This window comes from Rhea americana, unplaced genomic scaffold (assembly GCF_003343005.1).
Source record: "Rhea americana isolate MKP2758 unplaced genomic scaffold, rheAme1 scaffold_13, whole genome shotgun sequence".
Lineage (NCBI taxonomy): Eukaryota > Metazoa > Chordata > Aves > Rheiformes > Rheidae > Rhea > Rhea americana.
This window is the reverse complement of record NW_028185372.1, coordinates 2,480,090-2,506,589: the sequence shown is the minus strand read 5'-3', so window position 1 is coordinate 2,506,589 and position 26,500 is coordinate 2,480,090. Positions and strand designations below refer to the sequence as shown.

General features: G+C 34.8%; 1 protein-coding gene across 1 annotated transcript in view; it reads right to left on the bottom strand.

Annotated features, from left to right (window-relative positions):
• WDR70 (WD repeat domain 70) overlaps window positions 1–26,500 on the bottom strand; it is a 142,240-nt gene that overhangs the window by 106,418 nt on the left and 9,322 nt on the right. The window contains exon 7 of the mRNA XM_085297698.1: window positions 737–796. Within this exon, the coding sequence (XP_085153824.1) occupies window positions 737–796 (60 nt within the window). The remainder of the gene's footprint in view (window positions 1–736; window positions 797–26,500) is intronic.

Below are 26,500 nucleotides of genomic sequence, written 5' to 3'. Positions count from 1 at the left end.
AAAGAGTTTCTTTCTTTGATGTCAATAACTCCACTATGAAAGCATCACAACAGAATACTGAAATGTCAGAGAGYTAACTCTTAAAAGATAGGTCTTAGGAAGTCTGCTAGAGACAGCCAATTCTTTCAGTGCACATAATGGAAACGTCTTAGATTCAGTAATTACGATTTGTTTTCTCTTGTTATAAGGCCAATGTGCATGATAAACACCAAAGTACAAAAAAGACTATTTTCCAATTGTAGAAACTTTAGATCACCACTGATTTCAATCAGAAATCAAATTTAGGGTTGAAGTRAAAATTCTTCCACAGTCTGGTGTCCTACACACATCATAAACATCTGAACAGTATTTCAGACAGGCCTTCCATCATTAACAAATTCTAAGTTTTTTGAAAAGTTGCTTTAGGGAAGTGTGCCTTCTAATCTTGCTTTAAGCTCAAGATTTGCCAAGCTTGCCATGCAAGYTGCTCAGAATTTCTGCTTGGTAGTGTTTTTTTTCTTCAACTATGCAGCACTTTGCATCCTTGGTAACCACAACCTTCACACACAGAAACTAAGCTTTCTGTTCACACATTCAGACTTCCAGTTTATCTAGCTGCATAAACGTAGTTATTTTCTCCTGCTGCTTTCAGGTTTTGCTGTAGTAGCAACTGAGCAAGCCCACACCTGTACAGTTTGACCACAGTACTGTATAGTTCTGGAGAAATAAAAAGTATTGAATGTGTGTTATCACTTACTGTTTTTGTCCCATGTTGGAGTGTAATTTCATGAGAATCTGGAATTTTCTTGATAGGGTTCTRGGGAAAAAAAAGWAAAAAGTAAACCCACCTCCATGAGTATAGTACTATGAGCACAATATATATAAAATTAAGAAATATTTTGCTCACACTAGCTATAATCATTAAATCCCAACTTTTATTTTCACAGAAAAACCCCTAGAAATAACAGGAAAAAAWCAAAACAGTTTAAAATATATATATACACATATCTTAATACAAAACTAGTAAGAGATTTCCATTTTCTTCCTCTTCAGAAAAGACATTACAGTTCTCTCTGCTTCTTAATCACCAATATCTATATTGATCCTAACCTGTGATTTGGTTAATCCATCCATCATATGACACAATGACTTTTCAAATAAAAGTAACCTATGAAGTTATTGAAATTACAGGAGTTATCTATATGGTTTATTAAGATCATTGACTAGCAYCCCACTTCCACTTCTGTGGTTACCTTCAGCTCTAATGGGGCTTTAAGACTAACACTGCAGCRGTAACAAAGTCAAAACAAAATAATTCAGTGTATTTCATAGTGTATTAAACAGCAACATACAGATTAAAGGCAATTACAGTTTAAAACAGTTGACTAACATTTGTATTACAAAAACAAAAATAGCTGATAKAGACAGAAAGAAATAAAAGTACTTTAGTGAGTCCAAGGTTTTGCAAAGGATACTTGATTCATTACTGTCCAAAAGCTCATTTGTATCGTACTGCTAAGTTTCCTCAAGCAGACAGAATCAATCATTTTGATGCCAGACATCTTGGTTATAATCTGCTGCTGCCAAAGTTTGTTTTAAAAATAATTTTAAAGCACTCTTTACAGTAAAAACTGCATCTCTTTCCTGATTCAGTCTACCAATTCCTTCCCCCTTTTTTTTGTTCTTGCTACAGAAAATCTTTAAAGGACCAGGTTTATTTTCTGCAAACTTTTTTTCCTCCAGTTCTATCAGCTTTATATCYCTGACAAAACTGCAGTTTTCACTTCGATCTAGTCACACCTACGCTTCTTCTCAGCTTACTCTTATCACTAACAAAGGCTCTGATTCTCAAACCAGCTACATAGCACTTTCCCCCTTTCTCGCATATATATATATATATAATAGAAAGCAGAGCCAGCAAAAGACTCTTGCTGACTATGTTCACCTTTGCAGCATACACACATCCTGGATGGTCACAGGTGCTTGAAAAGAAACTTTGGTATTAACACGGAAATCTTTTAGATGTACCTAAGTAACAAAATAACCATGAGGAAGGACAGCTCACATATCTCAAGATCCACTTCCATGGTCCTAAGGGTTTACAAGTTGAGAAATAGGAGTAAGTAACTCAACATTCTCAAGTAAAGCTATGATTATTAAATCTTACTTTTTGTTCAATTCACACAATAAAGCATCTAGAGAAAGCTACAGTTATATTATAAATGAAGTTTTCCATGACTGATCATTCCTTGCCCTATAAATTTTTATTTGCTCTTCGGAGATGCCAAGAACTGCTCAGCAGCTTTTGACTGTACTTGCCATCTAAGAACATTTTATAAAAATGGGGAGAAGTTGAAAAGAAAACATACAAACTGTTTCAAATATTCATGCTGTTGTCACCTGCAACAAAGGACATACTATTTCTGTGAATCAAAGTTTTTCCCAGGAACTTCATCCACTGCTGGAAGGAGAAACAATATTTGGGCCACTCTTATCTTAATCATTGTAAAGTTGATTATTYTACATTCCATTTCACAAAGGAAGATTTTATTTATATCATATGCGTARATTATGCCAGCACTGAATTTTATTCTTAACTACTCTTAAGAATTCTTTCAATAATTCAACCAAAAAAAAGGGGAAAAAAACCTCATGAATATCTGAATTTCAAATTGAACAGAWGAGACCATCTTTCCAAAGACCAGCATCAACAATAGCACGTGACAAGCTTGACTGTTTTCTGTCAGCTGTTTTATGCTTCTTGGTTAATTCCAGCTTAAGTAGTTTAGATGATYATTACTAAGATACCACAGAATTACTGAAAATAGCAGTTAAAAAGCTTAAACAAACAAAACAGTCCTTTTCACACAATTGCTTTAGATTAATAAACAAAAAGTGCTAGAACAAACTTGTCCAACTTTAACTGCTAGTTTCTTCAGGTGACAGTGATTAAATCCTTTTTCTAATGAGAAAAGTGAAATATTCATGTATCTGTTGTAAGGTACACTCATGTTAAACACATTTCTGGCTACTTATCTGTAAGTGAGAACAACAGATACGAATACATTCTGCCACCTGATAAATCAAATGGCCTCAGCCTGAAAGTTGGACATTTGGGAGTGCTAGCTGCACAACGCTCTGCAGCGTCCAAGGGATTCCTGACAGTTAAAGTAACTGTTTAGACTATTCAGAGCAAAAATTAAGATAACAACCTCCAGGAATATAGCATAGAATAACCTCCTAAAAATCAGCCACAAATTAAAAAAGTGGCTTACTTCATTTTAGTAACTTTGAACTTCCTAAATTACAKAGGATATTATAAATATHGCTAACCTGCAACAACACATGCCTATATATAAACCCCCCCAAAAAAAAAAAAAAAAAAACACAGATACAACTACTACTTTTCCAGCTATTACAACATGAAGATCAAGGAACACCACAGAAGCCTTTTTCTTGCTGTCATGAAAAGACATAGCTAATGTATTTTATATTGATTTGAACATCAAAATTCTCTGCATCTTGAAAAATTCTAAGTCTGACTAATTGAAAAGACAAATTTTCCCCCCAGTGTACCTGCACRTCTGAGTTTTCCACCTGCTGCTTGGATTTCAGCTGCCAGTTTAGGCAACTTTGAATTTTACCTTTTTGATAATGCTAGTCTGAAAAATTTGTATTACAATTAAAAGGAGGTAATATGAAACCTTTACAGATTTTTTTTTAATCTTTTCAGAACAACAATAAGATGTTAAATTTCTCTTTCCACTTAACCAGAAAATAAAGGAGACTGTCTTTGGTTTAACGTATTTCCTACATTTTAACAAAACTTCTTAGTTCCTTGGCTTCCATAAGATTATTTCTTAAATCTGTAAAACAGTATATTCTRTGAGTTTGCAGTTTTATCTAAAAATGAAAAGTAAGTCTTACCTTTAAATAATTTCAGGAAAGGGACACTGCAGGTCAGAAATCACATCTGCAGGTTTTAGTTGCATTTTTTCAGGTAGTTCTGCCTCTAGCTAATTGTTAAGCTCCTGGTGCCTCATATCACTCTTCCATTCACTATGCCACTTCCCCAAATACTGCTTATGGGAGTTTCCTTATCCTCAGCCAACACACAGAAAATACAATACTAGAAACTACAGGCTAAAACTAGGTCAGAGTCTCCAMGATCTCTTCAGAAAAAAACACAGATAAAACACAAATAATCTTATAATGCAGTTCAAATCAGAGAACAAAAAGAGGGGAAAAAAATCTAGATTTCTGTATTCTTCTGTATCCTCAAAGACTGTGGGTATGGGCAATAACAATCATAGGGACTCAGCAGTAAACAGAGATATAGGAAGTAGGAAAAGGATGGGCTGGCATCTATATAATAAAGTCCACTTTTGGCTTAGTGAGAAACTTAGGTCCTAGGGAAATTTTTAAAAAATCTTCCACCAAAACAACATCAGAGAGATTAACTTATAATTAAAAAGTAACTCAGCCAAMACCATCTGTTAGCCTTATCAACAGACTGACCATCTTGGAAATCTGAAAAATTAAGTTACATTCACTGCCTTAAATGGATAAAAGCAAAGTCTATGAAAATCAAAATACATGTTCTACAACAGTACAACAAAGCAGACATCAGAGAGAGACTCTGCTGATCTCACACACACAGTTACTATGAACTAAACTTGAGGAGAAAGATAGTATGTATCCATATCATCCACCCTGGAGAACATCCACACACTGGAGAAAAATAAATAAATAAATAAATAAATAAATAAATCAGCTAGACTCCAACCTCTTCTAAAAATAAAAATAATAATTAAAAAAGATAAACAAGAAAGGGACTGAATGATGCACATACTTATGCCTAAATGTACCTTCATTGCTCTGTTTGCAGATGCCTTTCTATATTTCATAAACAGAAACAGTCCTGCATGGAAGATGCTCACAAACTGCATGCATCTCTCACAAGACAGGCCCTTAAAGGGGAACTTTTCTGGGCATCCACAATACTACAATTTACAGGAGGAAACAAGACTTTTCCTAGTGTCTAGAATTGTTCTTAGACTCCAGTAGAGAGGATCTTGCCTTCCCTGAGGGTTTCAACATCATATGTCACCTTGGAAACAAATGAGCAATTTCCTTTTCTGGCTATCTCGTACCCTTCTTGGGACTCTCCTGAACCACTGACCTGCTGAAGACCCGAAGAGACTTCCCGCTGCAGCAGCATAGCTGTGGTGTAGCACGGCCAAAACCATGCTGCTCTGGCTTAACACTCCAAGCAATTAAACTAAATCTGAGTGCATCTTGAGCAGTGGGAAGAGATTAAAGTAGGCTTGGCTACTACTTATATTAGATATCTTAAGTACTATACTAAAAACGCCCCTTCTAACGGATTTCATCCAGGAGAAATGTGTAATCACTTATTCTTCTGTCTTTGGGGTCTCTGTTTTGGCTTATTTCACATGGAGGATGATGCCACCCATCCATCGAAAGGAGTGAGAAAGAAGAGGTGGGAGCTACACTTTACTGAGAATTCTCCATTTCTGGTGAAATCAAGGCTTTCATAAAGCAAATATAACAGAGGTCATCTGACACAGAAGATTGCTGCCTCCCTTTAAGATAGATGGGATAACTGGGTTATTAATGGACAGCAGGAGCAGCTGGTAGATGTGGGAGGGGGAACAGTAAGTCCTAACATCAAATGATGATGGAATTATCTTAATCTATTTAAGTAGCATAGCAGCAATTCAAATTCCCATACAAAGGACTCCCCGCAGCAAATTATGTTTTAGCAGTCCAAATCCTAGACCTTCTGGCAATTAAGAAAGGACTTCATTTTCAAACATGAACATGAAATATTTGAACTAAATGCTTTCTTTAAAGGTCTGTTAAAGACTCTGATCTAGCCTCCTCTCTTCCTGTCCACAAAGACTGACTTGCATGGAAAAGCAAGTATGAGACTCCATCATACAGACTGACAGTGCTGAAATCTTCCTCCTTGCAACCAGTAAAGCAGTCTTCTGTTTCTTCCATTCTTCTCCAACACAGTTTCAAAGAAACTGGTGTAATTAAAAAAAAAAAGTAATCCGGAGTAGCAGAAGTGATTAAAGTAGTAATTAAAGAGTAATTACTCTTTAGAAGTAATTAAAGAGAGCAATATAAAATATTCTAATAAAAATGTTCATACTGTAAATTATATGACATTTGAGGAGAAAAAAAAATGCTCTTAAAAGTAAAACAAATGGGCAAACCACTTATCAACAATCCTCACAGAAAGAATGGCATTTCTAACATGGTAACTCCTAAAGTGGAGTGGCACACCACCACAAACTTTGCAGTCTAAGACAACTAAGACTACATACAAAACTATTCAATTTTGCAGAAAAATAAATGTTATAAAACAGTGTCACAGATATCTAGTCTGCCTGCCATTGTGCCCAATCAAAACTATATGCTAATCCAATCAGTGGARCGCTTTAAATAACTTTTCTTTTAAAAATCACTACATAAAAGTAGAATTTTCCATGACAGCAGCGACATCTTAGAAYAGAAATGACAGTTTTAATTGTTTTTTTCTATGCATTTTAAACCCTTTTGCAAATAAGCACACACCAATATCCATGTTTTATTCCACAAATYACTCCTCCTGCAATGATTAAGACTACATTATTTGTAAAACACGCAGTTGCTATGAGTCATGATTTTTTACTATTTTTCTCCATAACTTTAATAAGTTAAAATAAATGTCTAAGATATACATTAGGCTGTACAAGAGTACACTTGAGAGAAAGATAGAGTATTAAAAAGTGAGTTATGCATAAAATGCTGTTTTACAGCAGTTTTACAGCAACATGAAAATAGAAATGTTTTCTGCTTTATAGGAATGCATTATCCACAAACCTGCAAGCAGAAGGAAGCACTAGATTTAAGAAGACATTTCAACAACTTTTAATTTCCTCTCTTTTAGGTGTTAAGAGCTGACAGATGTATTCTGATGTACGTTATTAAACTCATTTTGGCCTAGATTCATATAATATAAGTTTACCTATCTGACGCATCTCAATAAAGAAAACAGTTACTTGAGACTTCCTATACAGCCCTCAAGAAGAGAAACATAAATCCAGAAGAAGAATCCATGTATCAAAAATCTGAATCATCTGGAGAGCTCTCCCTTTCTGTGAGCTATTCAGGGACCATAAGGCAACGAAACTAGCACAGATGCCTTGCTTAGGTTAGACAAATCAAGGCGTGCRTGTGTTTATTATCTAAAAAACTGGCCTGAAAAAGATAAAGGAAAATATTATGGAAAACAGGAAAATACCTGCAAACACTGCTATGAATCATCTTGGCTGATGTTCCCATGATATACCCACAGTATCTGTTACTCTCAGAAAAACACAGATAACTCATAAAACTCCATGACAAATGCAGAAAACCTTCAGAATGAACAGAAATGCTAAAAGGGCCCAGTAGAATACTATCTTTGCCAGTCATCATTTCTAATTCAGATTACACTCAGAAGAGCACAGAAGTCTTGTCTTGAATTTTAAGTATGAGAAGAATAAGGAGAGATTATTCATTCCTTAAATGAGATAAAATGCAGTCCTCTGGGGTGCATTCAAAAATTAAGGAGGAGTTTAAGCAGATGAACTTTCTCTCTAATGTCTAAAGAAAACCAATTTATTCATTCCATATAGAAACACTACTGTGGCTAGCTTCTCTCAACATCTTCTAATTCACAGCCTTACGAATTTTTCCTGTGATCTCAACCAGGGAGTCTTGTCAGGTTTAACCAGCAAGGGAAAAGGCCTTAGATTAAATCTTCATTCCTACGTATGACAACCTAAAACCACAAATTTATAATGTTATTATAAGTCAGACAGAATATATTTTATGAGATGATGGGTTAACAGTAATTAAGAAACTGGCCCCAGACATGACAGGTAACATGAATTAGATTTCCTCTTTCTTTCTTGCCACTTAGTGGCATGTCCCCTTCTCAAAAGGCTCTAATGGCTTAACAATTTACAAAAGGTATCACAATTAGACCTCAGCACTGTTTGCAAATACACTTATTTTATATATCACGCATACATTATATATGTATATGTATGTACATATATAAAATATGTATGTACATATACATGTGTGCACATATATACACACACACACACACACACACACAGAGATACACACACATACTTCTAAAGTAAACAAAAAAGCTAGCCAGACCTCCCTCCTGCAAGATAGTCTCAAGTTTCAGGAGGCTGCTATTTTTCACCATAGATTCCAAAATCGTATTCAAGTAATTTCTAAATTTATAACAACTCCTTGATTAATGAAATCACAGTTTATCTTAACATTTACAATACATTATGTTTTCACAATATACACCAGAGGAATTCTCTTGAGCCTTTTCCAAAGCAAATTCTAATCACTGATAAAACTGATTTAAATCTAAAATTGCCCATAGCCATTCAAGTTTCCTTTGCAGTTTCTATGAGAGTAATTTTCTTAACCCCAGTGTTCTGATACTATTTCAGATATACTATATTCTGCTTACATAACCACCTGTCTATTTCACCTTTATCAATTCAGTTTCAAATATGTAAATATATGCCTATCTGCTAGAACAGTATGCACAGTTGGCTATGCACAGTTCCATATACTGTGGAAAAAACTTCACGTTCAGTCAAGAGAGTTTTACTACAGCGATAAGATACACAAATTTAATACAATCTAATCTGTTGAGAATGACAAAACAACACAGCATTTTCAGTCAGGTATAACCTTTAGGAAGAGAATTCTTTAGGGTAGAATAGAACTCAGTTTTGACCTAAAGGAATACTTTTCTTTACTCAGAAACAGTAGAGTAGAATAGCAAAGGTAAACATAGCTGACAATAAAGAGAAACAAAATGAACACACAACTACCATCTCCGCTCTGAAAATCTGTTCATTCTGGCATGCAACCAATAAATAGCTTAATTTTGAAATCAAAAAGGAAAAATAGTTGTGAACATTCCTCTCTCTGACATGTAAGTGCCAAACGCTTAGTTCACATGCACGGGTTTCCCTTTGGCATTCACATATTTCACATTCAATTTGATAAGAATTTCTGTATCACGTAAATTTTGCATAYGATTTCTAGGGCTGGGAACATGACCTAGAAGACATAAATGAAAGATGACAAGAACACAACATGAGATGCAGGACCAGACTGAAACTAAGCTTTCCTTAAGTCGTAATATTTTGCAGCTTGCTAACTAGTCCACTTAATTATTTACCTTAAACTCACTCTACTATATACATCCAGATGAACTGTACAGACACTTCATTATATCACCTTGTAGTAAACTTCAGGGAAAAACAATCTTTCACTTGGCTTATCAAAAAAAAAGTTACAATGAGAATTCCAGAACTAACAAGTAGTAGCTTTAGATATTATTCAGTCATGAAAATAGCTTTACTGTTCACTAGTTTTATCTTCTGTCTTAAAATGAAATTATTTATGAACTATTTTAGAATTYGAAACACACAGCTACTAAAATTTTGACATCTTTGGCAAAAAAATGGTTCCCATCTTATAAACCTTTCAGTTATGATGTACATATTTTCTTTTAAAAGTCAGTGAAACTATCAAGCTTTTGCAGCAAAAGGCAATTTTAGTGATGTGGGTTCTAAGGAACTACATTAAAATAATGTATATGGTAGAGCAAGTACTACTGTTTCTTTAACAACTTTCATAATCTTAAAGAGGTGAAACATTTTAAGAGTTAAAAATCTTACTAGAAGCACTTCTCTCTAAACTTCTACTTTTGGACTCAGAATTTAAAAAGCTGACCGAAGGAGTAGATGTTCAATATGTAGCAACATACATGGAGATTTTTACAGTGGAMCTAAGATACATTTGTCATCTTGTCAAAAGAGCCTAGTGTTCAATGATGGACTTCTGGTGATCACTCTGGCACAGAATTTCATAATGACACTAATAAGAACCCTTACACCACTATACTGGCAATCACAGTAGTGAGCCGTATCGCTTAACCTATATACATGCATTTACCAACCAAAATTAAAATAGCACACCATTTAGGTGCAGACTAATTCCTGACCTTTGAATTTGTGCAATTCATTTCATTCCTGCATACCCCAGTTTCCTGATCTGTAAAACTGGAATACCTATCACAAGGAATCTGCTAGAGTTTCATTCAATAATGTTGGTGAAGCTCATGAGACTCCTAAGCGACCCTGTTATTCTCAAACACACTACAGTCAGCAAAACTAAACAATCACATCTTAAGAGACAGAGTTGTCACAGACTATACTTTTCAACAGTTCTTCAATTCTGAAAGATGTTCACCCAAATATTTATTCTCAAGATCTTAGAAGAGATACAAATTTATGCATATAGTCCCAGCTAGAAACAGAGGTATCAGTTGTCTACAAACTTACCAATCTATTAGGACACACAATTTAACTAAAAAAAGAAAAAAGGCGGGAAAAAAAAATAAATCACATAGTCATGCAAAGAAGATCTACAACCACAAGGCAGGGGTATGGGAACTGGGGGGTTAAAAATTACAGCATGTCTAAGTTACTACAGGAAGGAAGGACAATTTCCTATCTACCCCTACAGCTGGTTCCAATTCTATTACTGCTTCGATTACTAATTCTCCCATGCCACCCATAAATTACCTTCAAAACATTTAACATGTAAGCTGTGTTACAGCAGCACAATTTTATGTAATGTGACATAAGAATAAATTGTTAAGTGACTTTACACATCTGGATACAGGGAAAGATGCATTTATATTATACACGTGAATTCCAYGCTTGGAAGCAAAGACACCTTTATCCATGCTCCAGTCAGGTATATTCCTTTAACCAAAGCAGTTATTTCAAAAAAGAAGAAACAGAAACAAAAAAAAGAGTACAGTATGGTCAGACGATACAATAGATTTAAAAATGTCAGATGTAATACCACCAACAGTGCAAATAATTTTCAGTATTTTCACTACACTTACTAAGCATTAGATTAAAAATCACAGCCAATCCAAACAACTTATTCTTACTTTTAAACATAAACCCCATCATTTTAAAAAAAGACATGCCCAAGAATTATAAAACATGATTTATATTATATGCCTTACTATGATATCTATGCATGGAGAGAGGTCTCCAGCATATACCAGAAATACTAATTTTTATAAATGTAATGTAATCTCTGAAGATTCTTTATGACTGCAATTAAACCTGGCAAGATATACGATTAAATACAGAGTAATTGATTTCTAAATAGCAACTAAACAAATATTCATTCTTGCTTAGTTGTGGCTTGTATGGAAAACAGAGCAATGACTTTAAACACATTTTCTAGGGGAAAGATGTCTACATGTCAAACCCAACACTTGTGTAGTCATTCTAAAAGAAATCTGAGGTATAGAAGGGTATAAAAGCAATATTCTCACATTTCAACACAGATTAAGGTAAAGATCCATTGTCTAGACAACACACAGTTTTAAGCTGTTTGCATGGAGAAAGGCGGCAAATATTCAAAAATGCCATTCCTTTTTGACTTGTAGTGAAATTATATTAAACCCTTGTATATACTTCTCACTCCACAACTGTCAAAAATATAGAATATTAGATCTATCCAATGAGATCTTTCCTAAAATTGATAGACTTTTTGTTGTGCTCCACAAGGAGCCGCTGCAGATCCATCACACTACATGAAGATTACTTAATAGAAGAGTCTTCTTAATATATAATAATCTAAAATTAAAATTTAGCACATATGATTTAAATTAAGTCATTATTAAACTTGAACATAATAACCCTGTTAATCCAGCAAAGATGGATTAATAACAGCATACATCTTCATCTTGGATAGTATAGACAATTAACTAAGATATTTGTTACTCACACACACTCATGCAATGTAAAAATGATGACTTCTGACATTCATATCAAGCTCTATCCCTTTATGTCCTAGACATAAGGAACTCTGCATCATATTTGCCGTGAGATTTTTCTGTAAGATATTGCCTGCGTGCCCAAGTATCATGTCTTAAATGGGATAAAAATGCCCCATCTGGCAGATGTGCTACAATGATATATTAATAAATATCACAAGTTAATTCATGTGTCTGAATTGCTTAGATTCTACCAAGCTAGAAGCTGTAAGAAAGACTACTAATACTCCATACTTTGAGATACTCTAAGGTCCTTACGAGCTTGTTTAAAAAACTAAGTAAAATTAAACAAAAGGAACACATTATTAAAAAAAACCATATACCTCTGTGCCTAATATTCACACTATGAGTGAAATTTTGCATTTGTAGAAAACACAAATAGATCTGTGGTATTTCTTATCTCCTGGTTGACTGACTCTGCTGAAGTTACTGGGGAAAGCATGATTCCATAACTATTGTTTCTGTATATAAGCAAGCTAAAAAAGCCTCCAATAGTTCTCCAATAACAAGGAAGTGCTTCAGTATAGGTACCACCTTCTACTCTATCAGAAGAGAAATAAAAGTATAAAATAACACAAAAAAAATGAGAGAAAGAAGCAGAGAGCATATAAACACACACAAAAAGTTGCAGTGATGGGAAGGAATATACAACCTAGAAATTCTCTGAATTAAATGCAGTCCAAGAACTTTGCTTCAATTCTTTTTCAAATTCTGTTATGGACATTTTCCAGACAACTAAGGAGGAAGTCAAAATGAGGATTCCCAATTGTGCAGTTAGGTGGGCTTGGGCACAATTTAGCTCCCATTTCTGGATGTTGTTCTGTAGGCTGAATCCTCCACATTAACTGTGTTTGACATCCCCCTTAGACATGTGAACCATAAAGTGACACGGCTTGGTTTTGAAACCAACGCTATCTCACATAACACCTCCTACTGCCTTAGGCTTGATTGTTTCCCAGGACTCTAGAAATCTATGTTTCACCTCTTGGGAGCCACATGAAACGTGTAGTAGATAGGCCTACAAAATGAACTGTTTTACACTGAACTTTTCAATGACATTACTCTGTTTAAAGATAAAATGCAAGAGTGTACAAAACACTTAGAAAGGAGGCATGCAAAGAAAAGTTTAGCTTACCTTGCATGGACAACCTTAAAGATTTATCATACATAAGGCTCTCAACATCCCCACTACATCTGGTTACCATAGATAGCATCCACCTTGAGATACTAAAACGAATGCCAGAGTAGAGAATGATGSTATCCTCTTATCTTCAAGCTCCTCACACTTCTATAGATAGAGAGAAGCTCCTCCTAGTTCACTTTATTAGCTGAAGTCTCCCTTTGTAAATCTTTTTTTTCAGGTACAAGCCACTACTGYATACTGCAATCTATTACAGTAGGAAAACTCTGAAACTAATCGCAACCTTTCTTACCTGTGAAGCACTTTCCCGTAGAATTTCAGTGCTTTGAAGAAATAAAAAAACAGAGAAAGCTAAAGAACCCTGCATTTAAAATAAAATCAGCAGTTTGACACAAACACATACAAAAGGTGTCCTAATAACCACCATAAACTATTTATGCATTCCCACATCCTCACAGTCACTATGATACTGAACAATTCCAGGAGTGTGGAATGTAAGTGAGGGACAAGCTAACCAGAGTGAGTAAATGCATATAAATAGATTTTTGCAGTTGGCTGTGGATATCAAGAGCTTAGAAGCATCTATTAATACTGACAGGCACAGGGTAGGTGCACATTGTACTGTCAGAATTTTGTACAATAAAAGGGGTAGAGGATTTCTGGCTAAGATACCAAATTTTTCCATTAGCTTAGACATTCACTCATTATTATCATTAATGTTCAAACAATGGGTCCATTCATAAACTTTCACTTAAACTCATAAATAACTCACAAGTAATCCTATAAATCACACACAGTTTAATCTATCCCAATGGACAAAAGACCTGAGATGACCCCCTTAGAACCTGAAATCACAACAAGGTATAGCACATCAAGCCTGATGCTTAGATAGTAAGCCTCTCTCGTTTTAAAAGTGCTGAACAGAGAGATTACTGTCAGTGTGCCTCAGAGCTTTGCCTTCATGCCTTTTCAGCAGGAACAGTGGCAGAGACAGAGGCTTAAGCAGTGTATTATCAGGTGTTGCCATGTAGTGTTCTCAAACTGAAGGTTAGATTTTTTTTCTCTTTTACAAGAGATTTTGTAAGTAGTCACAAATTAAAGATTATATATATATTCACCTTATTTTAAATACAAACATGCTGCACATGAAAATGTTTGTATCATGTTTTCCCACAGGCTCCTGGCCTTTAACACATATTTCCTAACAAATAATCCTTAAAGCCTTGAGTTATCTTTCTCTTACAGTCTCAGTCACTCTTAAATTCTACTTATCAGCAGAAATTGCTAAAAATATGCAAACACAGCTTTGAAATAAAATGGTTATTAGAAAGTTCTCACACTGAACATGAATCAATTACAGTAATGGTTATGTAAATACCAGAGAAAATGTAACCTGAAGATTCTTTATTGCCTAGGTATAAGTTAGAGTTGAACTTTCCTGTTGCAAAGGAAAATTATATCATCCTGTAATGGAGGTGAGAAACCAGAAAGTGTCAAGGTTGGCTCCAGGAAAAAAAAAAATCTTCTTACTACACTTACCAAACAAGTAGGTTACATTCATACATAACTGATGGAATCTTTGCCATCCCATGTTTGCAAGGGTTTTTTTCTCCATACTTTTGAGAGTAGTATTGCATCTTATACAAAATCTTCTTCTGACATTTTTCTCCCTCACTAACAGCAAAAGGATTCACACTCAGTTCTTATTCCACTACATTCCTCTGCTGCCAGATGTTTTTGCATACTACTGATTCTTAACTGCCTAATTCATCCCTGTATTATCCAACTGCTGTGTTTCATCCTTAATGAAACATATTATAAAAGGTCTACTGTCATACATCTGACACTATCCAATAATTCAAGATGTTGATAAGCATGAAAAAAATCTCTTAATCAGCTAGAAAAGCTGGAWAATTTCTATGATTTTCTGCTATCCAACCAAACCTGGTTACACAGTCCATCGCGAGTTTTTTTCCCCAAAAGTATCAGACAGGGTTGCATCTTCCACGAGTTCCTACTCTCAAGAGGTAAACTAATGCAAAATTACATTCAACTACACAGAATTAAATTACAGCTGACAACTATTACTTGACAGGAGAGAACTAGTTTTCAGAACTACCATTTGATTTGGACAGATGTTTGCTAAAATAGCATTAAAAATAGCTTGTTTATAATTAAATTAGTTTGCAACTTTTACCTTATTTAGGGAGTTAATATTTTTGCTAAAAGCATAGCACATAATTGGCTAGTGCTCATTCTGCATTCAAATACCAACTGCAGATTCTTGCTTAGGCTTCAAGACTTAGAGAAATCACAGCAAGTCACCTTTGGGTCTTCTCATAAAGTCTGCTATTATATATGCCTTTTATTTAGAGATAATTGAAAGGCCCTCCCTTAAAATTACAGCTGTTAAATGCAGAAACTTCCATTATCATTCCAATACTTTTGGACTTGTATTGTTACAATAAAAAACATTATTTGATATTAAAAAAACTATTTCAGAGAGACCTCTTTCCAAAAATGAGAAAGATCTGATCTGGATTCACCAGAGAGAATACAAGCAGGAAGGGAACACAGGAGTGACACTATGCCTATTCCCTACATGGCACCGTAGGACAAAACATCTGTTACCACAGAGAACAGGTTTGTGTCAGAAGAAAGCAAAAAAACATAGAAGAAACCCAAAAACAACTGTCCTCATCCAAAGAAACTGCTAGTTAAAACAGCATCTAATCTTAAAGAGGGCAACAACTCTGAAGGACTCTGGGTAAAGGGCCATGAAAAGAAAGTCACTATATCATTGGCAGAAAAGAAAGTCATATCAGAATTTCATAAATATATTCTATAGAGATATTCTGTGAGATTTACTCTGTCATCTTTACTTCTAGAATTTCTTCCTAGATGTCACATATCTCTACTGATGTCAGTCATAAAATTATTGCATGTTTCTATGCAGCCCAACATGCCACCTGCTATGCCTGCACACCCATGTATGCAATCTGCAAGGCAAGGAAAACCTATAAAAACTAAGCAAAAGCAAACCTAGGAAGAAYACATGTAACAGATACAAGAAAAGCAACTCACATGTGGGAGTTCACATCTTCTCTAGAATTTTTTTTTTTCTCCAGAAAGAGTCAATGGAGTTACAAAAAAAATCAACTTGATTTTAAAAGAATCTTAACAAGGCACAGAACACTCACAAAGACTGGAACTTAAAAGTGTAAAATAAGAAAGGGTTTTCTTTAAATTGACTCAATACTCTGTGTCACAGTAGTCTTATAAAATAGGTAGAGGCAATTTGTAGGCACTAAGGRTGATTAAGCTAGTTATTTTTTCTTTTGAATTTCCATTCCTGTTATTCATTTTTGGTACTTGGTAGAAAAGCTAGTTAAACTAATCTACTTAAAGAAGGAATGTCACTGAGAAATATGTTTAGTCTTATATTTCAGCCAACAAGAATACTTATATCATGACCTTTATTTTGCRAGAGACATATGCTGATTATTTGTATTAGAAAAGGTTATGAATCTGGTAGCACTGAAAGCTAGCTGCTCCCTACAGATACGGTTGTGGCCTAACATGTAAGTTTGCTTTCTTTGCATGTTCCAAGACACTCTTGTAGCAGGTGGGTCAGAAAATGGCAGGTAAGTCTCAGTAAGTCAAATTATGCACAAAATCTGAATGGAGATTATTTACTTGAGAAAGAAACAATAATTATTCTATGAGCTATGATTCTTCTTACTCCAATTTGTATTTTAAGTTAAGCCTAAAAAGTTCTGAATATACATAAATCTACAYTACGTTCTATTTTAACAAGTCTGAAAGATTTAGTTCAAAAATTGTGCACTAAAATTCCAAAAGTTGAAGACTTAATTGCTTTAAGTGCTTTAATTGCTGTCATTCAGGTGTAGTTCAAAAGCTTAAGAAAAAATTACCTTTTTCCTTTCTGCCTGTCACTGATTTTTGTTAATTGTTACTTGGACACAACGACTAACAGCAAAACGAGCAGGCAATCTCTGCTAAATAAATACCAACATAATGGTAAAGGTTGCCAACAGAGAAAAGCCAAAGGATTTTATCTTTCTCATTAACATATTATGACTAAGAGCTCAAGTCTTTCATGACTTTCATTTTTACTATTTCAATAAAGGCATGAACTAGCATAGTTGTAGACTGAAGGTTCAAGGAAGGCTCTAAGTCCCTGCAATTAGCTTTGTTTAATGAGACATGCACTAATCACAGGGTGTGGCAAATTCACACTGCACACAACCCTCTTTCTACTGTGCTTGCGCTTGCCCTGCCAATATTTCGCTTGTTCTGAAGTTCTAGAAATTCAGCATCATTGTTTCACAAGACCCAAGAGGTAAACCGTGAAAATGTTGAACAAACTTTAGCCACTTCGAGAAGAAGATGGCTCTGTGTTGTTTTTTTTATTATTATTATTATTATAGCACTGGCCAAGATGCAGTCTATGGGCCTGATCTAGCCACTACTTACTACTCTCTGCTCCAAGAGCCCCACTGCAAAGTGCCACATCATAACTAAATGAGTATCTGTTATATGATCAATACAAAGTCATCCATATGACATTACACACATGCTTGACTACACTTTGACCATGGGACAGATTTTTTTTGATATATGAGGAAGGATTAAAGAATGGAGTACTCCAATATGTGAAAAGAATATGGTCCAACTAGACTAAGACATCTTTCATACTTCATTTAATAAAATGAAATAAAAGAAAAATAAGTTAGAGCTGGGAAGTCTCTGTTAAAAGTTTGGTTCATTTTCCCACTCCATTTAAAGATATGAGCTGCTGCATAAATCCTGCATCATTTCTGAACCATCATCCAACAAATCTTTAGAAGTTCACAATCTCATTGTTTAACAGAAAACAAACAAAAAAAAAAGAAAAAGGCTACAACAAAGAAACCTAATTCTTTTGTTTGCACCTTTTAAATTAAAAATGAAAAAAAAAAAGATTTTTTCCAAAATTCTCTGCTTGTGGTCTTAAGTCCTATAGTTTCCTGTACTTCAGCACAGAAAGATACCAGTTAATTTACCTAACCTAATAAAGGCAAATATTAATATAATAATAATATAACAATATATATAGTTATATTAGTAGTAGTAGTATTTCTGACATCTGAATTAACCTACAAATACATCCACTATGTTTGTATAGCGAGTGATAGGGAAATACCACATATATTGTGATTATTTGCAAAATGTTTGTCTTTAAAGAAAACAGTAACGAAAAGCCTAGTCTTCTACCATTTCCATGTGAATAACCCAAGTATTAGTGAGAACTCTGGTTTTTGCTTTCATTCTAGGATGTTTTAAAATGAATTAATTATGTATTTTAATTCTTCAACACTCTTTTTTCCATAACAGAAGTTTTGGCCATGAAAAGAAAAGTAAGTTCTATTACTAGTTTCCATAGTTCTTCCAGGACTTACTTCATGAATTCATACTCATTATTATATGAAAGATGATCTATTATATGCAATAGGATCATTGGGATCAAGGCTGAGCTCTGTAAAAGGGCCATCTTTCAGCGGACTGACTCTAACCCTAATTTGAAACCTGGTGTTTCACTGCACACAAATATACAGGTACTCACTGCAGTGAGCTCCATGCATCTAATTAAAATCTTTACAAAGTACTATTTACTCAGAAACCTGTTTTCAGTGAGTAAATGGTAAGTACTGTTTAATTTCCAAGCTGGTTACTAAAGAGAGTTGCAGGAACTATGCAAGACAAATAGCAGTTCTAGAAAGACATGGTGCATCTGAGATATTTTTACTGCCCTCTAGTGCACTTCGGGGGAAGAAAAGAATGATACTTCGCAGACCAGAATATTAATGTTATTTGGCATTACTCATGTGAAGGTCTACCAAATAAATCTGAAGGTGAGCGTGTGACTGCATCTTGTGCAGATGAACTCTAATTTGTGTTTCAGCTACATAGCTCAGGCATAAACAGCAGCGCAGTCAAAACAGCCGACTGAACAACTTGCCCACATCCCCGTGATACATTCCTCAAGAGCTAACCCATACAGAGCTCGACACAGCTGCATGTTGCCCAGAACGCATGGGAGTGACTTTGGGAGTCAGTCACCACTCTCATACAGACACATAAAAGACTGCTTAGTTCCACCAGCTATTATTTGCACCTCAAGAGTGTACTTTTCTGTAATGTCTCATACATTTAAAATTACTAACGTTGATTAATCAGTTAAGCCTGGAAGCAAAATTGGAAGTCACTAATAACCTCTCTTCTGTTTTAACCAAACTGTAAGCGTTTTGTCTGTATTTTCTGTCTCATCAATAGTGTAAAAGGAAACATACAATGCTGGTAGTCTCACTGAATATACATCCTCAGGCCCACTTACAAATTTGGAAGTCCATATACATAGTCCCATCAAAGTCAACACAGCTATATATGTGGAAAAGGATCTCATCATAGAAACAGTAAGGTTGGAAGGGACCAGAGTAATCCAACCTTAAGAAATGAAGCTAAGCTAAGCTTCATAAGATAGCTACTTATTAACTAATTGCATTAAGCCCCATTTAGAAGAACGAACAAAGAGTCTCTCACCCCTATTGCATAAAGGTTCCCCACAAAGCTTTTTTTATTTTTTTTTTAATTTGGAAGGGGAGGTTATATAATATATCATCTTTCCACTATTCTCAAGCGTGATGATAACAATATGGTTTTTGCTTTACAAAGTAGTATTTTAATTGAAAACTAAATACCACTTCTAACTCACCTGACTTTTTAAATTACATTACTGTCCTCACAAAAAATAAGATGTAAGAGCTTAAAGGCTTCTTTTTCAGTTTTCTTCTTCTATTTTATTCCTCATTAAGTAGTATTATTTCAGACATTTCAAAACATTTTTCTACAAAAACAACAAATGTAAAATACACTGATAATTTTCAAAGTTAAAACAAAATGCCTCAAGTAGAACAAAGGAATAAACAGTTTACATAAAGCAACAGTTATACTCACTGGAATCCAAGTAACAGCTTTAAACACATTTCATAAGCCTCAGATTTGGAGCATGAAAGGAGACTGTTAATAAAAATTCATAACTTTACAGTTCTTTTGTCCCTTTGGAAAAAGTGATTTATGAAAGGAAATAAAAAAAAATTGTAGTATAGTCCCATAAATATTATATGAACATTTATCAACCTTCAGTTACAATGATGCAAGCTGCACAAATATTTATAAATACTAGACAAGGTGGTAGGTAGTAGAAAAGGGAGCAAAATATTACACAAGATACTAATAAATTGAAAATCACTGTATTAGGTATTAAAATACAGAAGAAGATAATTAAGAGTAAAGGAAGTTCTATATGATTGTTTTGTGATCTGGATAGTGTCAGCATCAAGTAYGTAAAGTCCCTGCATACTGCTAAGTGCCCACCTGCAAATAAGAGATGCCATTGCAGCAGTTCTAAAACATTACATGTGGTAGTCTCACRTTCATAAAAATCTAAAGTCATCTTTTAAACAAACAGCAGACATTCCAAGAGTCAACAAAATTGCTCTCTAAGGATACCACTGGAGTAGTTTGCAGTTCCAGCAGTTTAACATAAATCATCTGTTAATCAAAAATCCTGTGAAGACTTGTTTTGGAAAGGAAATGTAACTACATGTCACTTACACTCTTCTTTCAAATACAGACCTTCAAAATTATTTAATCATCTTAACCATAAATATTTCAAATACTTGTTATCATCCACTTTATTTTCTGTTCATTCAAGCAAAAGTTCTATACATCTGTATTCCTCACCACTCCTGAGTATGGAAAACTTTTTGAAAAAGAAAACATTCATATGCCAGATACAAAGAAAAGCTACCATCTTCCATTTATGTATTCCACACAGTAACAGATACAATATGTTAATTGTGCTTCCTTATAAAAGTACTCTGAAAATTTGTTGTAGCAATTGCCAATAAAAGTATCCTGTAAGGAGGCAGTCCCTGCTTCAGGCTAACTCTTAAGTGTCTTAGGTTCTTAAACAATAAATGAAGTCTGATCCCTTCACCTCCAACTTGGCTTCACCTCAAAGATCCTTACTTTTAATAGAAGTAAATAAAGTAATACGTTCACATGCCATTGCAGGAATTGAATTCCATATGACATTTATAGCTATATCGTTGTTAAACAACACTATAAAGAAAGTTCAATCTCGTGACTGAAATATTCCTCTAAAACATTATGTACTTTGAAAGACTTAGATTTTTTTTTCCTTAAAAGGTCTCAAATTTACCMATGCCTCAAACATGGCTGGTAGAAAAGAGCATTTTTACTCTCTGAGGGTACCAGCTTCCACRAAATCTTCTGGTTTCAAGGAAACAAATGGTGTGTGAATAATAAATGAATGGTGTGTGAATAAGCATTTGGATCTCATGTTCCAAGTGTGGGAGCTCTGCAGTCACAGAGATGAAGAAACATTTTGCATCATCCTTAACAGGTCCCTTTCCAAATTTAGAAGTGGCACTAACAGCTTGCAAAGGAGCTTTCCATAGGCTCCATCAGGTCAAGCCAACCTTCTGAAGGGTCTGTGCAGAAAGCAGCAAAGAGGGGAGGAGAAAAAAGAAAAAGATTAGATCTTTAAGTTTCCTTTAAAAGGGATAACAGTAACAATAATTATGTTCTAGATCATGACTCAAGTTACTATCCCTCATTTTCAATACTTTGAATTTGACAAAAGTACTTTGATCAGTATACCTATTGATTATCTCACAAAAGACATACAGAAGAAAAAACATAGGACTAAATATGTATCTATAGAGGAAAAACTCTGGGATTTCACTGAATCCCAGAACAGTGAGTTTGGAAGGGACCTTTAGAGCTCATTCAGTCCAACTCCCTGCACAAGCAGGGTCACCTACAGCAGGTTGACCAGCTCGCTGTCAAAACAGCTTTAGAGTATCTCCAAGGATGGAGACTCCACGTCACTGGGCAACCTGCCCTAGTGTTTGACCACCCTCACAGTGAAAGAGTTTTCCCTTAGATTCCAGGTGGATCTTCCTGCCCATCATCTTGTCACCGGGCGCCACTGAAAGAGTCTGTCTATGCATAGATAGTATCTATATAATATTATAAAAGCATTTTTTCCTCCTGACCATATGGGAAGGTAATACAAAAGGAAGTTGACGCAATGGTAATTGCTACCTAGTCATTGATACACTGGCAAAAAATAAAGGTAGCTCAAAAAGAATGCCTTTCTCAAAACTGCACTGTTCTGTCTCTCTTGCACATGTACAAATTGCATTGTTGAGCTGTAAGCAGTCTAGATCTTCCTTCAAGTCCCTTAGTTCATTTTTTCTTTTTTAGACAAGATGAAACATGACTGGGTAAATATGATTCATCTGTTATCAGGACAGACACTCTCTCAGCCTAAATGTAAAAACTCCTCAGGATGACTTAAGTTCCCATGCCATTATTTATTTTTACAAGACAAAGATTTTTASCCTGGCACAATAGCCAAATTCTAATTGCAGTAATTATAGTCTACTTAGATTTTACATACATWCATACACATACATACATACACATACAAATCTCACTAGGAAATGGCTTTCCTCCATTCTAAACAAGAGTATTACGGGTATGTCTTATTAATCCCTGCAAAAATCTAAAAGTGGCTCCAAACAATTCTAGAACTTTAAATATCTTTTTGGAAATATGCCCAAATCAGAGTACAGCCTTGGAGAGGACCAAGGCTGTACCTTTTTTCAGGGACATAATTACAGCATGATTACTATCTCTTCAATACTGCAGACAAAAAAAGCACTCAATTCCAAAGAGGAATCATCCGTAACTAAGTTCCAYAAGAAGCCTCACAAATTCACCTGGCAAATTTTTCTAACCACCAGCTCTATTCCTGCTGCTTCAGGTGAGGAAAAAAGCATCACAAGGTGTTAGTGCTCCATTATATCCTGTTAAGTATCTTAGCACATTTATCTAATTAGACACAGAAGCAACTATTCCCAAACACAAACACACACTCCCTTACTAATGTATTTTAATAGGCGTCACATCTCTCCTTGAAAAATTCGCTATGTCCTAGATTTAAAACTGTCTACCTTCCAGTCTTGAACAACTAATTTGGCTAATCTCCTGTCCCCTTTTACCCAATCTTTATTTTGATTGCACAAGCACTAGAGAAGCAAGATGTACCCAAATGCATCTTACCCAGGGGAAAAAAAAGCTGACAGAGCTTGACAGGACTCAAAATATCTCACACCTTACCCAAGCCTCTGAAAAATTCTAATTTTTTTTCATAAAAAAATGCCCTTAATATGAAWCTGCCCTCTAAAATACAAGCCCTTCTCCCTTTTAATACACCTGTTTAGAAACAAAAAGATTTTTTTTAAGTTTCTGAAGAAGGCATACTTTYGCAGATGAAAGCAATCATGAAAAGCTTCAGGCTACAGGATACTCTCTGCTTGCGCCCTTTTCCCATCAACATACGACCACATGAAAAACAGGCAGTGACAACCTGACCAAGCTTTTTGCTCCATTTGGAGAAAAAGCACTACAAAGCACTGACCATGCTTCAATAGGCAACTCTAAGCCTCATCCTCCTTACTCTGACAATTAATGCAAGTCTTTAAAAAGAAAGCTGTAACAACTGGAAAACGTCAGAGGGACACAAGACCAATCATACCTAATGTGCTTAAATCATAGTCAATGCAGCAGTGTCCCTTACATAACTACAAAGAAACCCTGTAAAATATTTGTGTAAGTACCTACAAGCATGTATTGTGCTTTGTTAAGAGTCATCACTGCAGGAATGAATGGAGGTGAATATAAGATAGCTGTTAAATCTAAACAATTATTTACAAAATTTAACTACCATCAGTACTAACACTGAATTTAATCAGAGATACACATTACAACAGCGACCATGAAGATGTGAATAAATAAAATGAACTCCTGTAAATTCACAGTAGAAAGTCAAGCCAGAATTCATATATGGAACGCAATATATGGCTCAGCTCAGAAATTTACATCCAGTATGGATTTTACACCAATGTCTGCAAATTACATAAATGCAAAACATTTAAAAGCCAACGGTGCCAATGCAAAATATTTCAAGGAAGTGTGTTCAGTGATTAACTTCTATTACCAATTTTCCTATAAAAACACCAATAAAGGTATGAACAATTCCAATTCAAGGTAATAACTACTAGTTAATACTCTAGAACCTGAGGATCATTCATAGCATAAACAATGTAAGTTGGACAGTTCTGGGCCATCCTTACACTCAAAAAGACCATACAACTCCTAGCAAACAATTTTCATAAATACTGCTATTGATGGTCTCATTTAAGAAAGAAAARCAACAAATGAACAAGCAGTAGAGGCAAAACGACGTTCCTCTGCTGAAAATCACATCTAAAGACAGGTTTGAGAAACAGTGGCAAAGTACTAGGCTGAAACTAGTATTTTGATGCCTGTTGTCTGTTATACAAACCCTAAAAGACTTTATACTACAGAAATTCAATTCATACAACTACTAAAGAAAAATGTGTTTCCTTCACAGTCAAAAATATAAATGCTTATGTTTTAAGTTACATCATCATAAAAGTATAACAAAAGAGCCAGTTTCATAATCCATCCAAAAAATATATTAATTTCAGGTTTTCATTTATTTTCTCCCACTTCTGCCCCCGTGCATACCAACCACAGCCTGATGTACAATCAAGAAAAAGGAATTAGAGTTCTCATAACATCAACACTTGCTTTTTCGGAGACTCACAGGATCTTACTGTGATCACCAATCGATCAACAGGAAATCAGGAAAGCACAGCTGTTTCCTTATTCCATTCACAGGAAAGAAAAAAACTCAGTTCATGAGCAGCAGTAAGGGGAGACTCTAGACCCCAAAGGCCTCTGACATCCATACTGACCCAAAATCTTCCCAGTTATAAATTAACTGTGTAGACCGAAAACCCACAAGTCTCATATTTCTGCCACTCTGCTTATTCTCCACCAAATCTATTCTAGACTGTTTTGTAACTATTGTCTTAAGTTCAGACAAACTTAAATCATACCAGTCTGCATGTCACCTGTCTGTCTGATTAACTTTTTATTATGAGTCTTTGTAGTTACTGGGAGCCAGAGTTAACTTTTTCAAGCCAGCTGTAGCATTATTCAAATACATAAATCAATATAGAGCACCTATATCTTAATATGGCTAGAAATTAAATTAAAAATTAAAACAGTCAAGCAGCAAACAAAGTGACTAGCAAGAAACACTGGAAAAGACAGGTTGATTTAAATCAGCTGGTTCCGCATATTCTTTTCCCTTTGGTATTTTCAACAAATTTATGGAACTAGCAAGAGTTACATAAAAAAGCTGCCCACTGCCCTTTGGAGATAGCAAATGAAAATAAATTATACTCAGAATCATAAATCTAACAGTTATACAAGCAATTCTGAAAAAAATAATATCTCAACAGCACATGAGATATTAAGTTAAAGTAACAATCCAGGCTTTTAAAAAGATAATTACAGTAGAATTCACTTTAGAGATTTCAAAACACAAAGCCCTACTAAGGTGCAGCCATCTTTGATAGAGGACAACAGAAAACAGGCACACAGCAYGCTACAACACAGAGGGATTAAAAAGGAACAGATGGTTTCTATTTCATTGCTGATAACCCACTTTTCATTTCATAAGCTACTTCTACCATTGAAAGTCTTATCCTGTTCTCTGAAATATACCTGTTACCTTTAAAATATTCAGAAGTTTATGACTTAAGAGATTATATACATCTTTCTGTAATTTCTCAATTATTAAATATTACAGTTTTCCCACGCTGTCACGCTACTTAAATGAGTGCTCAGCATTTAGTTACATTTTCCTAAAGGACCTAATTTATTCCATAATTATACACAAATGAGTCTGCCACAACTTGGCACTAATCTGTAGTTCAATGTGATTACATCTAGAAATCCATATAGCACTCCCTATTGAGATTAAAGACTAGATTATACCATAGACTGGAACAGTAGCATATACAGGATTGTTTATTCATGTGAACCTAATACAATTACTCTGCTTACAAAAGAGATGTCAAAAAATGACAGCCTTCCACTGATGATGTAATAAAAACAGATCTTTAATGTATTTAGTTTATTTTCATTATAGCTTACTCAACCAACGTGGTAAAATTTTCTTTGATGTAGCCAAACAATTCYGGTATATGCATGGCAATCACAGTATTGTTAACAGAGTTTATTATAACCCTGTTTCATCACAGTGATGAAAAAAGCAAAGATCAGTGGTAAAACCATGGTCATCTGCTTAATCAGAATTTACAGGATGCTTCCATGTTTTTTCTCCAGTACACACCAATTTGTTTTTGTTTGAGGGTTTT